The following is a 14300-nucleotide window of genomic DNA, read 5'->3' on the forward strand; positions in this document are numbered from 1 at the left end:
TATTGAAGGCGTAAGATAAAATGCAGACAAACTCTGCTTTGGTCACATTCAAACACACACCAGAGCGCCGCCTGAGGTTGTGAGGTTATAGGGTCTGTTTGCCATCTGTGCAGAAAGCGTCGCTTCAAAAGGAATTCCTTGAAGAATTAGGCTGTTGGACAAGTTAATCAGTGTGTATTGTGATTAATGTTGCAAATGACATATCACACATGTTACACTGAGCTGTTATTTGGCTATTGTGAGCATGCCAGGCAATGCATCAGACAAGTGCGGGTTTCAGGGAAATGAATGAACCTCAGTTGAAAGACTCATGAAACTACTCTAGCAGTCTTAGCAGAGTTAATTAAAGAGGATGCTTCTCTAAAGTTAGCTCAGGGCTCTGTTTTACTACTTTCAGTCTCACTTGTTTTCCTCCCTCTCTCTGCTCTTCACCTCTCTTTTCTTCTTCTTATTACCCAAGATACAGCGTTAGCGACACAAAACAGGATACAAAACAAAATTCTCCAAAGTAATTAATGGTAAATCTGGGTGTCTGCAATTACCCACATGCATCCCAATGATCAATCAGCTTCCTCCTCACTGCACAGTTGGATTTGGTTGAGCTTTTGGGGGGCAATTTACAGACTAACAGGAACCTGTGAGGCACTGTTTGAGCAAAGTTACAAGGTTAGGTTTTGTATTTCCTACAAGATTCAGAGAATGTGTTTTTGATCATTCCCTCATTAGTCAAAATGTAATGAATGCCCACTTCAGCTTTCTTTTGCTGATTTGCTCATTTTATTCATACTCTTCGTCTGGCTCTTTCTCTGCTCTTCCTCCAGATCGTGTTCTACATCCAGGACAGTGACGACGTCTTCGGGCTTTTTCGGTTTGATCCGGCCAAAGAGCAAAGCATCCAGAGTCAACCCGAGGGCCGTTTCCTGTCGCTAAATTTCCTGCGAGATGGTGGTACGCTGGGTGATGTGTCTATGGCCCTCACTGCTCTCTACATTCCTGCAGGCCCAGTAGACCCAGCACTGGCCCGAGACCAGGTTCTGAATGTTAGCAGGTCCGTTAATGTGGTGTTTTCCCGTGAGCGGATGGTACACGTCACACTGCCAATCAGGAATGATGCCTTTCTGCAGAATGGAGCTCATTTCTTAATACAGGTAACACGGCTGGAAACAAGATACGCATAAGCGACAGAGTGTGTGTATGTTTTTTTTTTTTTTTTTCCACTTTCATGATGTTTTAGGTTGTAATTCAGGGGACATTTTACTTGTACCTCCAAAAATGTGCTCTCTCTGTTCGTGTTGGCACTTCGGGCCAAATCAGTACCATCCAAAGTTTAAGTGCCTCATTTGCATGTGTGAATGGTTTGACACTGGCACTCAAATCTGGCATGTTGCTGTGGGATTTGCCCAACTGTCCAAATTAACAACACCACCCAGCTCTTAAAGCCAGCAAAAAGTACAAGGAAGGCCCCCTTCACATTCTGTAGAACCAAAATTGCGTCAAACCCTTTAACACATACATGCACGAACATAAAAGGAGTGAATGGAGCACTGACGGGGCATTCATGTTCAAAAGTGACAGAACAGACATGAGAAAGAGCTGTAACTTTCATGAATAAATTAATGTAGTGACATGCTTTTTTCCCCAAACTTCCTCTTTAAGCATCTATCTCCTTGTTACCCTGTTTGAGCTTTCTATTAACTGAGCTCTTCTGTTTCCCCCAGTTGAATTCACTTGAGCTGGTTGACGTGAACCTTCCCATTCCTTCGAACAGCCCAAGGTTTGGGGGACCTCTAAACCTGACCTTGACTGTCACCCCTGACATTGCTAACGGGGAAATTGGCTTTACAAGTAACACCACAGTAGTGGTTTATGAACCAGAGGACAGCAACACCAGCACAGTAAGATATAACCTCTGTTTTCAGCAGTACTACACGTGGATACACTCAGTTCTGTGGTACTTGTCTGTATTGACTTTGAGTGTTTGGTCTCATGTAAAACAATTTATATCTAACATTATGTGAAAGTAAATGTCAAATTTAATTAATTGTAAAAGATTTCAATTTGCATCAGAGCTCATCAGTTTTCATCTACTCTGTAAATGCTAAATTAGCCACCACTGTAAAAGATGAATAAAGCTTTCCTGTTCTATTCCTATTCCATTTTGCCTCTGTAACTAACAGGAGTCTCTAATCACTGGCTTTATAGCTACCATGCTGCCAGTCACAAAAGCTCCCCTTGTCCTTGCCTCTAATCTGTGTTCAGAAAGTGTGTTTTCTGTATGAGCACACAGTATGTATGGGAGGTCAATTCTGATGATGTTTGGTGTTGCAGGTAAGCCTCCCTCTGCGCCGCGATGGGACAGACGGTCAGGCTGTAGTCTTCTGGAGTCTTCAACCTGTCGGAGCCAATCGTGTGGATATAACTGCTAAAGACCTGGCGCCTCTAAACGGCTCTGTGGGCTTCCTCTCAGGGCAGAGTGATGCTTCCATCAACTTCACCATCATGGCTGACAATATCCCAGAAGTCAACGAGACCTTGATGCTCACTCTGGATAGGTAGGGACATTAATCTACAGGGAAAGGTGCAGTTCATGATAGTTGTTTGTTAGGTTAATTATTATCAAGGGATATTAGACCCTTCTATACTGCCCATAAACGTAAATGTAACACAATGACCTTTCAGGGTTTAGAGCATCAAGTTGATATTGTGTAATCTTTTAGCACTAACTTAATCTGAGTGGGTGTTATCTCTTCCCATCCCTCCTTTAGCTCTCTAAAGATATACATGTATATATGTGTGTGTGTGTGTGTGTGTGTGTGTGTGTGTGTGTGTGTGTGTGTGTGTGTTTGAGATTGTTTGTGGTAGCGGTTTGGGGGTTGCTTCATCTGGTAGTCTATGTTCTGATGAGAATAGCAGCTCTCTCTCCCTCCCACTCCTCCCCTGCAGGGTGGAGACTGCACGCTTTATAGTGTACTTCGGGTAAGTGGAGAGTGGAATGAACCTGGGCCTTTTGTGTGGTGTGAATCAGGACTTTGTTTTTCAGAGAAGGGCCTACTTCAGAATTTCTGGGGTCTTTGGTTGACGTGGGGATGAGGGGGGCTGGGGTGGTGTGGCGGGATTCAGCGATGGTGTGAAAAAAGGGAACCCAAAGGAGAGTGGTTGTTGGGAGTAAATAGAGAATCTTCTCTGTGTGTTTGGGTTGATTGTGCACCCTTTCAAAGATTGCTCAGTGTTTGTATGCATGCAGCGCCTTGGCCGTGACTGTTTGTTTGGAGTGCTTCATTCTGTCATGTCTTTGTCTCTAATTTACCCGTCATGTGATGCTTTCTTGGCTCCAGTTTTCTCAACATACACACACATACATACACCCCCGTGGAGCAATAAAGACGCAGGCATGGCGTTGACTGACATTGTTATTAAAAGTGGTCTAAACAGCAGGACCTCGGCATGTGGAACCAGTAATGAATTAGCATCACACAATGCAAGGAATGCATTACAAAATTTAGATTAAAGTTGAGCTGTTTTCTCATGTGATCAAAAGAGAAAGTTCAAGAAACCTCCATGTCAGTTTTCTGCAGAATTCAGGTGATGTTCATCTGATGCTTTGTATACTTTGGAGCAGTTCAAGCAGGCCAAATTACTTTATTTTAGTAGGGGTCACTTGCTGCTATGATCTAATACCCTTTATGTGTGTATGTGTGTATTTTGTGTTTCCCAGGAGTAATGTTGAGAATCAGATCCTGAAAGCTGGTTTCACCAGCAGAGAGATTGTCATCGTGGAGAATGATGATCCTGGGGGGGTCTTTGAGTTCTCACCATCCTCCAGAGGCCCATGGCTCATCAGTGTAAGTCTGCAAACTGCAACTTAAAGCTGGAAGATTTTTATCTCTTTGTGTAACTAAAATATCTAACCAGCTCCAAACAGTGTGAATGATTGTTACATTTAACTCAACATATTGTTATTTTGTCTGTTGTCTCTGGTTCTGCTTACATGACACCTGAAAACTATAAACAAACCTAGGAAGGGGAAGCTGTGGAGCTGCACGTGGTCAGAGCCCAGGGACAGCTGCTGAAACAGCTGGTGCGATATGCTGTCATGCCTTCAGGCAACGCTGAATTCTACGGTGCCACGGGCATCCTGGAGTTTAAACCAGGGGAGAGGGAGGTGGTGGTGGCACTGGTGGCGAGGCCTGATGGGGTGCCTGAGGTAAGAACATGATCAATTCAGTGTTGGCCATTGAAATTGATATAATAACTATTTGATTCACAAAAAATCATAGTTGTAAATGATTGTTTAAGCAAGTGAAACAACTCTTCCCGTAGGCTAAAATGTGCTTTAAACCTGTATGTGCTACATGAAAATTGTGTGTGTGTGTGTGTGTGTGTGTGTGTGTGCGTGTGCGTGCGTGCATGCATGTGTGCATGCATACAGGTGGACGAGACATTCTCTGTTGTACTAAGTAGCCACAGCACTCCACCCAGTCGCTTAGGCGACCACCGGGAGGTCAACATCACGGTGCGGAAGAACGACGACCCCTTTGGTGTTATTGAGTTCATCCAGTCAGGACTGACGGTGGCCATCAATGAAAGCAAAGAGGACGAGATGCACCAGGGTACTTTGAAGTAGCAGTCCTCTAGATAATGGTGATACTTGTCTGTGTCAAGTGGTTTCTCGTTGACACTTAAAATGGACCTAATTGGAGTGAGTCACAGAATGTTTTTCTGCATGTGGGATGAGCTGAACGATGAGAAGAGTTTGTATTTTAAAACGACTTTTAGGCGCAAGCTAACAGAAACATGAGCAGAGTTGCCCATGTCATTTTTTTATAATGCATAAGAATCTCAGCGTGTATGTGTCACCAGTGTTTGCTCTTAGCACACCAACATGCAATACAAGAGAGCTATATGATGAAAAAGTTCAACTGTGAGCCAGATTCTTGACCATAATGATCAACCAGTAAAATTTTAAGAGAAGATTGCACAAAGGAGTTTATGACTTTAAGGAAGGTTTCGGTGTCAAGATAGATCATCTCTGTCTATTCTGATTCTCCATCAGCGGTGTACCCTGTGGTGAGGAACAGGGGTCACTTTGGAGAGGTGTCAGTGTCCTGGGTCTTGGAGCCGGCCCTGTCCGGAGACGTCAGCCCCCTCCAGGGAAATATCACCTTTGAGGAAGGGGAGTACCTCAAAAACCTCACGCTCCTCTCTGTACCTGATGAGGTAAAATGATAAACTAAAGTCAAAAATGCACGCAAGCCGAATTTCAGTTACATTTCTTTGTTTGAATTTTAATTCTTTTTTTTATATACTTAAGGTCCCAGAGGACATGGAGAACTTCACCATCACTCTGTTAAATGCTACAGGTGGTGCAAGGCTCGGAAACATACTCAGTGCCAATTTACACATTAATAAGAATGATGACCCCATTTACTTTTCTGGTAAGGATGCTGCTCTGACTATTGTTTGTGAAGGATCCTCTGAATGGCTGTCATAATATGTTGATATGTTATAGCTACAGTCACTCACTCCTCTCTCCTCCCTCTGTCTCTCCTCAGAACCTGTGGTGGTACGGCTTCGGGAAGGGGCCGTGGCCAACTTCACTGTCCTGAGGGCAGGGCGGACAGACTTTGTTGCCACAGTGATGTACCGTGTGGAGTACGGCGAGGCATCCCCAGGTGACCTCACCATGCTGAGTAATGACACGCTGCTGGTGTTTGACGTGGGTGAATGGATGAAGAACATCTCTGTGGCGGTGGAAGACGACAACATACCCGAGACGGATGAGCCCTTTTACATTGTTCTCTACAATGCTACCGGTGAGTATGGGCTTCATTTTAAATATGTGGTTAGCACAGGGGTGTACTTTATATTAGATATTGTCTGTGACTCAGTGTTAATGTCAGGAATGTAATATAGTGATATTATGTAACATAGTGGATGCTCCCCATATCTCTTATGCTTGAGATGATGAAAACAATATCATGTGCATACCCTCTGAGGATTAAAACACCTGAAAATCAGTTGCTTTTCTCATTTTTCAGTGTGATTTATAGTAGAAGAACCAGGCAATCACGCCTTCCTGGTTATCCCTGCTTGTCTTAATGCCAGTTGTATATGTACAGCGAGGAGTAGCCGGGATATTTAGCATTGTCTGTTGTGACACTGAAAGCTCTCCTAATCCCAGCATTGTGTGTTTGGGATGGGAATGAAAGACCAGTGGGCCCCAACAGGACCTTAATTACCAGTCTCCAGACTTTCTAAGACACAAAGACGGGCCACTCCACTGGCCTCTCTCTGTTTACTGATTGACATGAAGTAGAGTCGAGTAAGGGTTAGCCTCTGGTTTATGCCAGGGGATCGTCTTTCGTAGTGGTTGTGTTTAAAGTCCATAACCCTCATGTTAGAAGTCAATCAAACTCATACTGGGACCTGGATATTTTTTACCTTGCCTGTTGAGCAGATGTGCATGCTTGTTACTCATAGTCTGGACACTTGAGGTATTACTTACAAGAAGTTACTGCAGTCTCATGAGGACAGCCTCCCCCTATTGCATGAAATTTAGCATGGTAATAATAATAAGGCCAGTGCAATCCATGTCAGTCTCTATCTCTGCAGAAACGCTGACATAGCATCAATATATTATTCCGATCTAAACCTGATAATATGCGTGTGTGCACAGGCGATGCTGTTGTGTATGGAGCAGACACAGCGACTGTGGTGATTGAGGCCAACGATGACGCCAATGGGATTTTCTCCCTGGAGGCCCAAGAGAAACCTGTCGAGGAGGGCAAGACCAATCATTTTTAGTAAGGAACAGGCCCAAAGCTTTTCATGCTTTGAAGAATTATTTCAAATTAATTCAACTTCTGTGCATTGACGAAACTCTGAAGCTGACAGATATTTGGGGATATGATGTTTTCATCTCTAATATTTTACTGAATCTCTTCTCTTGTCTGTCCTAGTGTCCAGCGTGCAAGGGGCCATTTTGGCAATGTCACAGTCTTCTGGCAGCTGTTTGCAAATGACTCAGTGACTCCTCTGGAGGAGGACCAGGAGTTTACCAACACATCTGGATCCATCACCTTTACTACAGGGGAAGAGGCCAAGCCTATTGTCCTAGAGGCCATCTCAGATAAGCTTCCAGAGTTCAATGAGTTCTTCGTCCTCAGGCTGGTTAATATCTCAGGTGAGTTCAAGATAAGAGTGACAGATTTGAGAGATAATGTAATGTAAAATTGTGAAACGATCATTTGGGAAAAGTGCAGCTTCCATGACAAACAATCACTGTCACTGAGTTAAAACTTAGCATGAAGCTTGGCTTGAGTCATCAGCTATAAAATCTCAGTACTGACTATTCCAAAAATGACTTTCATTTCATTTCTGATTTTGTCTTGAAAACCCTGAAGCTCTTGTCTTCTCATCATTTCTTCAAGGTGGTTACCCAGGGGAAGGCGGACAACTGGCCGAGACTTTCCTGAATGCCTCGGTTCTCATCCCTTTCAACGACGACCCGTTTGGTGTCTTTGCCATCGCTGACAGCAACCTGGACCAGGAAGTAGCTGAAGATGTACTCTCGGAGGATGATATGGCTGATGTCACTTCCTTTACCATCCTCCGACAGCAGGGCACTTTTGGTGATGTGCGGGTTGCCTGGGAGATTGTTTCTGGCCGCTTCCCAGAGGGCCTTCCTCTGATGGATGACCTGCTCCTTCTAGCCTCCTTCCCAGACGGGGTTGAGCTCAGGCCTCATGCCAGGCGACACCACTCAGCCACAGACACGTGGTTTTTCTCTGGGCTTCCAGGAGCTTATGGGACCATCTCGCCAGAAGATGGGCCTGCTGCTGTTGGCAACTTCACCTTCTCTGCTTGGCTGGTGCCCAGACCAGACACTGATGGTTTCATAGTCTGCAAAGGAACCAGGAATGGGACCTTGTATTATGGAGTGAAGGTCCACACCAATGAGTCTCATATCACTGTGATGTTGTACTATACGGTGATCGGATCAAATAATCCGCAGGTGGCCCGGGCCACTGCTGAGAAATTTGTAGAGAATAATGCCTGGTTACATCTCATCATTACTGTGGATGATGGGATCATTGAGTTCTTCCTGGATGGGAGCCCTATTCCTGGAGGACTGAGGAGCATCAAGGGAGAGGGCATCACTGATGGTGAGTTTTTTTTTTTTGAACAGATTCTTATCAAACATAGCATAGTGTCAACCCAGTTTGGCCTTATGTCATCACTATGTCTCCTCCTCCTGTTTGTCGATACTGTGTTTAGTAAATGTTGTCAAAATCTGGCGTCTTTGTACTACTGCTAATTGTCTCATGCTGCTTTGAAAACTCCATATCAAATGATATAGTGATGCATTCAATGATGAAAAATGATGATACTTGCACTCAGTTGGAATGGGAGGCTGTGATCAAGTTGCTCTTTTTAATTCTTGCAGTCTTAAATGTATATTGTCTCATTCGGTTTTTACATGTACATTACATTTATTTTACAAAATGCCAGTCAGTGTCTCAGCACCATGGCCAGTTGCAGAGAGGCACAATGTTCTTGTAATGATGATGTCATTGAGTCTGTGCGTGAGTTTGTGTGAGAGGCTTTCAAGCTTCCTTCTCATTGTTCACATATGGAATGACAACAAGTCTTAACTTCTTACGTACGTACTCGATGCATGCTCACGCTCACACACAGTAACGCACGTTCACACACACACACACACACACACACACACACACACACACACACACACACACACACACACACACGCACCCACCTCTCAGTCACTTGCTCATTGTTCAGCTCTACTGGGACTCTGCAATGCTTGAGTGACCACTTAGCTTCAGCACTGCTGGATATTGTTACTCCTAAAGGGAATCAGCCGGCATCTTCTTTTCGTCCTATTCTCTTCAATTAATAGAGACAATAGTCACAGTCTGTGTTGGACCCAAAGCTCCCAGAGGGGAAATATTCTAATGGCTCTTTGGCTAGCTTCAATCACAGTACATGTATACATAATCATCAATCATGTCATGGGTTATTGTCTGCTACTGGTAACTCAACCCACAAAGGAATTGCTTTGTGTCAGGGCTTTGTACTTGCTCAGTGTGGCAGATATCCTGCATTTGTCCCATTTTGTATGAGTGGGGGAAGCGATAGGCATGGGAGGTGTAATTATATAGAGCAAGTATATAGAGTTGGCATGTATCTATGTGTATAGAGAGGCATTTGATGGTCTTAATCAAGATTCTGTCTGTGGTCCCAGTACACTCCAGCATCGCAACCAAATTACTTCCACCTTTAACAATAATATGATCAAATTACATTTGTTAGGGTAATGTTAAAGATCACATTCTGGTCCAAAAAATTCTCAGTGTGAAAATTATGTAATTTATTTGTTTTGTGTTTGATGGTAGCTTGTGTTCTAGCACCTTTTCTTGGACATCATCTTTATCACATCATATTCTGTACATTGTGCTTGAGGCATATTTAGTGATTTTGTTTTGCTTTTGTATGAACCATTACCCTCTTACACAGCTTAAACATTACTTATTTTTGCCATTTACTATATATACTTATAAAATATCATGCACTGTTGTTTTCTGCGTACTTCTACTCCAGGACCTGCTTCAGTTTTCATTGGGTCGGACCCTGAGGGTGAGCACCGGTACACTGGCCTCCTCCAGGATGTTCGCTTGTACAGTACTAAGCTGAACCGCAGCCACATCCACGAGCTTCACACCCAGCCTGCTAAAACAGACCTGCGTAACATCTCAGGTTACCTGCGGTACCGGCAGGACGAGAGGCAGAAGTCATTTGTCGTGGAGGTCAGGGATGATAATGAGGAGGAGGGAGAGGAGATGTTCTATCTACAATTGGTTGCAGTTCATGGTGGAGCGCGCCTTCCTTACCCCAGACCCACTGCTATTTTGCGAGTCATGAAGAGTGACAATGCCAACGGGCTCTTTGGGTTCACCGGTGCCTGCATTCCTGATGTAAGTGTGCAGTTTTGAGCCAGTGGCATACAGTGGATCACCTGCGAGCATCTCACAAACACTGCAGAAACACCTTTAATGTAAGCCAGACTTGTAATCAAAGAAGTTAATAGCCTTGGAAAGTCTACATGACTATTGCAGTAACATTGTCAATGCCATCACTCAGTTGTGTCCACAGAGAAAATAAAATACGTACATAGAAACACATGTAATGTAAACCTGGTTTGTCGGTCCCTGTCCTGCTGCATATTTCATGTCTTCATGCCTGGCTGCAGAGAGAGCATGCTCTCTGTTTTTAGTTGGATTGGATGCCTCTCAGGTGGAGCGACAGCTGGTGAAGCTGCAGCAGATCTGTCAGTCCGAGCATTCCTGTAGAAGTTGATCAGGAGTTCCAGCACTGGAAACAGGAGATCTAGTTCCTCGTTTCCATCAGCGCAACAGGTGGCAGGGCTGGGGATGGCATTCCGACAGAACTAGAGCATCTTCATGTCTTTGATCCTTTGGGGATACGTAGACGTAGAGGCATGTGGGCTCTCAGGTGCTCTCTCTCCAAATCACATTATAACTGTGCTGGAATTAGCAAGATTGGCTCATTTAGCCATTACAAACTAAAGGACTGCAGTTAGATGCATTCGGTATTTATCATTTCCTCCAGTGGTTCAGAATGAATTAACACTTTTATCTCCTTGTTTGTCCTCATAGACCACTGAGGAGGGCTCCACTGTCTCTTGTGTGATCGAGCGCATGCGGGGATCTCTGGACCACGTTTACGTCAACTACAGTCTGACCCCACTGGATAGCTTGGACAGTGAGACAGCAGCCCACCAGGATTTCGTTAATGCCACTGGAGCTGTGCTTTTCCTGCCTGGACAGCGCTCTGAGGTGTGTGTACTGTGTATGTGAGAGCGACTCAGTGGTTGGACCTGTATTAATGTGATCTTACATGAGCTCGGGAAAACCCCTGTGAGTTAATCCCAGGTCACATTGAGTGCAGTCACGCAGTTGATAAAAGCAAGTGTGATGTACCTGGTGTTCACTGTATCCGGCTGATTGATTTCAATTAAATACTGCATGTCCAGTTAACAGCAGTATTTTGTAGTCACCCAAATGCAACGTTTTTAGACAACCAGCCCCACCTAGTGGTTGGTTGTTTGTGACTTTACCAATGAGGCAACAGGTGTCAGCTGATGATCAAGCTTATACTTTATGCATGCATAGATGACTATGACCACATTTTATAGTAATATGATTAACTTTATATTAACATTTTTCCATCAGGTTCTGAACCTGTTGGCATTCGACGATAACCTCCCAGAGTTGGCAGAGTCCTTTCAGGTCACACTGGTGTCAGCAGAGTCCGGTGACGGGAAGCCAGGCTCCACCCCGACCAGTGGTGCAAGCATCGACCCAAATAACTCTGTTAACACTGTCACTATCACCGCTAGTGACCACCCCTATGGTATTCACTCACATCCTCCCAAAAAAGCACTGTTGTACTTTCCATGTTGCTATTTTTAGAAATAAGCGATCCAAATTCCTAAGATTATGTTGTGACAAGTGGTTTATTGGGCCAGCTAAATATAAGTACAATTTTCTCTCTTCTCTCTCTTCTCCCTGTCATACGCATTATTCCTCCCCCACTCCCTGCCTTCCGTCTTCCATCCCACCTCTCTCTCATTACCTTCTTCCTTGTTTCCTGTCACACACCCTCACCTGATGCAGGCCTGCTGCAGTTTCAGTCCAGCCCTCCAGGGGAGGGATTGATCTCTCCAGCGTCAGAACCTGCCCACATAACTGTTAACGAGGAAGATGGACAAGTCCGTCTTGTGGTGGCCAGAGCCCAAGGCCTTTTGGGAAGGGTCATGGTAGGGTACAGGACAACCCCCTTCACAGCATCCAGCCCTGAAGACTATGAGGTTAGCTTCCAGTAAAGTCTCTAAACTCATGTGTACATGCGATGACGTAAACTGATCGGTGGATGAAGAGAGAGTTTTTCCTCTTTCTGTGTGTTCCACTGGCAGGACTCAGAGGGCATGCTGGACTTTCTTCCAGGGGAGAGGTTAAAGTTCATCACTGTGACCATCGTAGACAATCCTGTCCCTGAGCTGGACAAGATTTTTAGAGTGGAGCTCTACAACGCTGATGGAGGAGGTGAGAAACTTGAGCCCAAAGCCATGATGCCAAAACACAGGATACTGTTTTCATTAGGTTTTGAACCACAGAACTACTTTCCTTTTTTGTTTTTGTTCAGTAGATTTTTATTAGAAACCCGTCTTTACCTAATTTAGAGCTGAACTGATCCTGTATTCTGCCCTCCTGTTTTTGTGTGTTTTGTGTGCTGTGCTCCGGTGTGCTTCCTCATACCCACCTACCCATGTGACTACCTGCCTACCCTCCTTCCCGTTTGCCCTTCAATCTCCATTCTTCTGGTGTGAACCTGGTGTGACACTTGTTTGATCCTCATGTGTGATCCATCAGTGGATCATTTTCTGCGTAGTGAAGGAAGTGGTAGTGGGGAGAGTGACTCTGACTTCCTCCTTCCATCCTATCACCACCATGGTAAGTATCCCCTTCCTTTACTTCCCAAACTGCCTCTTGTCATCATTCCTTCACCCCCAAACCAATTTGTCACTCCTGCAGGTTGCATATCTCAAAATCTGGTTGCATTAGAGATCAAGTGACATGTTGCTGCTGCTGGCAATCAATATTTTGATCTGATATTTATATGTGGTCATTATTATGTTTTGTTTTTTTTTTGTTTCTTTTTTTGTTTTTTTCCAGACTAATATTTTTGGCTGGTTAGATAAAATTGTGTAAACAAGATTTGGCGCATAAAAACTGTTCTCTGAAACCTATATTACTCAAATTATCAGGTGATTATTAGGTGTTGATCTAATTCAGAAATGAACTTGATCAGACAAAGGTCAGATGTGCAAACACATACATGCACACACATCTCTAGGTGTGTGGGTGCACATGAATGTGTGTTTAACTTTCTGTGGCATTTACATTGTACTGTGACCCCTGTGGGAAGTACCCAAAGAGAGCGATGTGGGAAAAGCAAATACTGTAGCCTTTCACAGGCAGTAGGGGTAAGTGGGTGACATGATGCGTCAGAGACCCCAGTGTTTTCCACTATGTTTGTGCTGCTGTCACCTATTCTGAAATAACCTCCACACACTGTAAAAAGTGACTGAAGCTCTTAAAAATGCAACCAAAATGTCTTATTAAAAAGTAACAGAGGGTCATATCTGGTATTTTGTGTGTAGCCAGCTTGGGAGTTGCATCCCGCATCACAGTGACCATCGCTGCCTCTGATGATGCCCATGGAGTGTTTGAGTTCAGCCCTGAATCCCTGTCTGTTAACGGGACGGAACCTGAGGACGGACGCAGCTCTGTGGTCCTGCAGGTCAGTGTAAGACACAGTTTAAAAATGAGGCAATGCCCAGTGAGGCTCAAAAAGATATGAGTTTCTTCATGCAGTGCTTTCTTTTCGTTCTCTCCCAGGTGGATCGGTCCTTTGGTGACCTCTCCAATGTAACCGTGTACTGGGAGGCTGATCCCAGCTCTGACGGGGAGCTTCTCAGCAGATCTGGGAGCATCACCTTTGGTATAGGTCAGACATCAGAGAACATCATCATCAGTGTGGCCCATGATGAGATCCCTGAGTTGGACAAGAACTTCACCGTGTCCTTAGTTAACGTCTCCCATGGTCGCCTGGGTGTCCAGACATCTGCTACTCTTACTGTGCTCGCCAGCGACGACCCGTATGGTGTTTTTGTGTTTGATAATGTAACAAGGTCTGTCCGACTTCCTGAAGCCGACTCAACTGTCTCCCTCACCATCCTGCGGCAGAGAGGCCTGATGGGTCAGGTATGTCCTCATTGAAGCCACTTACGATTCGTTTTCTTTAACTTTTAATAAATAACTAAACCAGTATGACGGATGCCCTTTAATTTATCTAGGTGCGAGTGACATATGCAACACTGAATGAGGCACAGCCGGAACCTTACAGGACCCCTGGGGTGGGTCGAGCCACTGAGGGCCGGGATTTTGTTCCCCTCCTGGATTCTGTTGTTTTTTTGGCCAATCAGAGTGAAGCAAACATCACCCTGCGAGTGCTGGACGATGAGGATCCAGAGAGGGACGAGTCAGTGTTTGTGAAGCTGATCAGTGTTCAACTCATCAAAGGAGAGCAGGAGAGGCTCAGTAAGACACTGACGCTGCGCCGTACAGGGAGATTTTACCTGAAATAATCATTGAAGATGTAATGACACTTCAAACATGTAACAATATATTGAT

The 14300-nt window shown here is 44.6% G+C and overlaps 1 protein-coding gene across 3 annotated transcripts in view; it reads left to right on the plus strand.

The window, feature by feature from the left end:
* Positions 1-14300, plus strand: part of adgrv1 (adhesion G protein-coupled receptor V1) — a 103563-nt gene that overhangs the window by 19259 nt on the left and 70004 nt on the right. For 2 of the 3 annotated variants that reach the window (XM_076730479.1, XM_076730480.1), the window contains exons 10-30: positions 822-1148; positions 1719-1895; positions 2329-2552; positions 3716-3842; positions 4019-4204; positions 4430-4610; positions 5054-5217; positions 5312-5435; positions 5553-5813; positions 6677-6803; positions 6960-7183; positions 7431-8165; positions 9625-9998; positions 10701-10880; positions 11277-11457; positions 11721-11914; positions 12020-12149; positions 12477-12557; positions 13268-13407; positions 13506-13871; positions 13964-14207. In XM_076730479.1, the coding sequence (XP_076586594.1) occupies positions 822-1148; positions 1719-1895; positions 2329-2552; positions 3716-3842; positions 4019-4204; positions 4430-4610; positions 5054-5217; positions 5312-5435; positions 5553-5813; positions 6677-6803; positions 6960-7183; positions 7431-8165; positions 9625-9998; positions 10701-10880; positions 11277-11457; positions 11721-11914; positions 12020-12149; positions 12477-12557; positions 13268-13407; positions 13506-13871; positions 13964-14207 (4747 nt within the window). The remainder of the gene's footprint in view (positions 1-821; positions 1149-1718; positions 1896-2328; positions 2553-3715; positions 3843-4018; positions 4205-4429; positions 4611-5053; positions 5218-5311; positions 5436-5552; positions 5814-6676; positions 6804-6959; positions 7184-7430; positions 8166-9624; positions 9999-10700; positions 10881-11276; positions 11458-11720; positions 11915-12019; positions 12150-12476; positions 12558-13267; positions 13408-13505; positions 13872-13963; positions 14208-14300) is intronic. The other variant, XM_076730481.1, reaches the window with a different exon arrangement.

The sequence above is a fragment of the Chaetodon auriga genome, chromosome 5, assembly GCF_051107435.1.
Source record: "Chaetodon auriga isolate fChaAug3 chromosome 5, fChaAug3.hap1, whole genome shotgun sequence".
In the NCBI taxonomy this organism is placed as follows: domain Eukaryota; kingdom Metazoa; phylum Chordata; class Actinopteri; order Chaetodontiformes; family Chaetodontidae; genus Chaetodon; species Chaetodon auriga.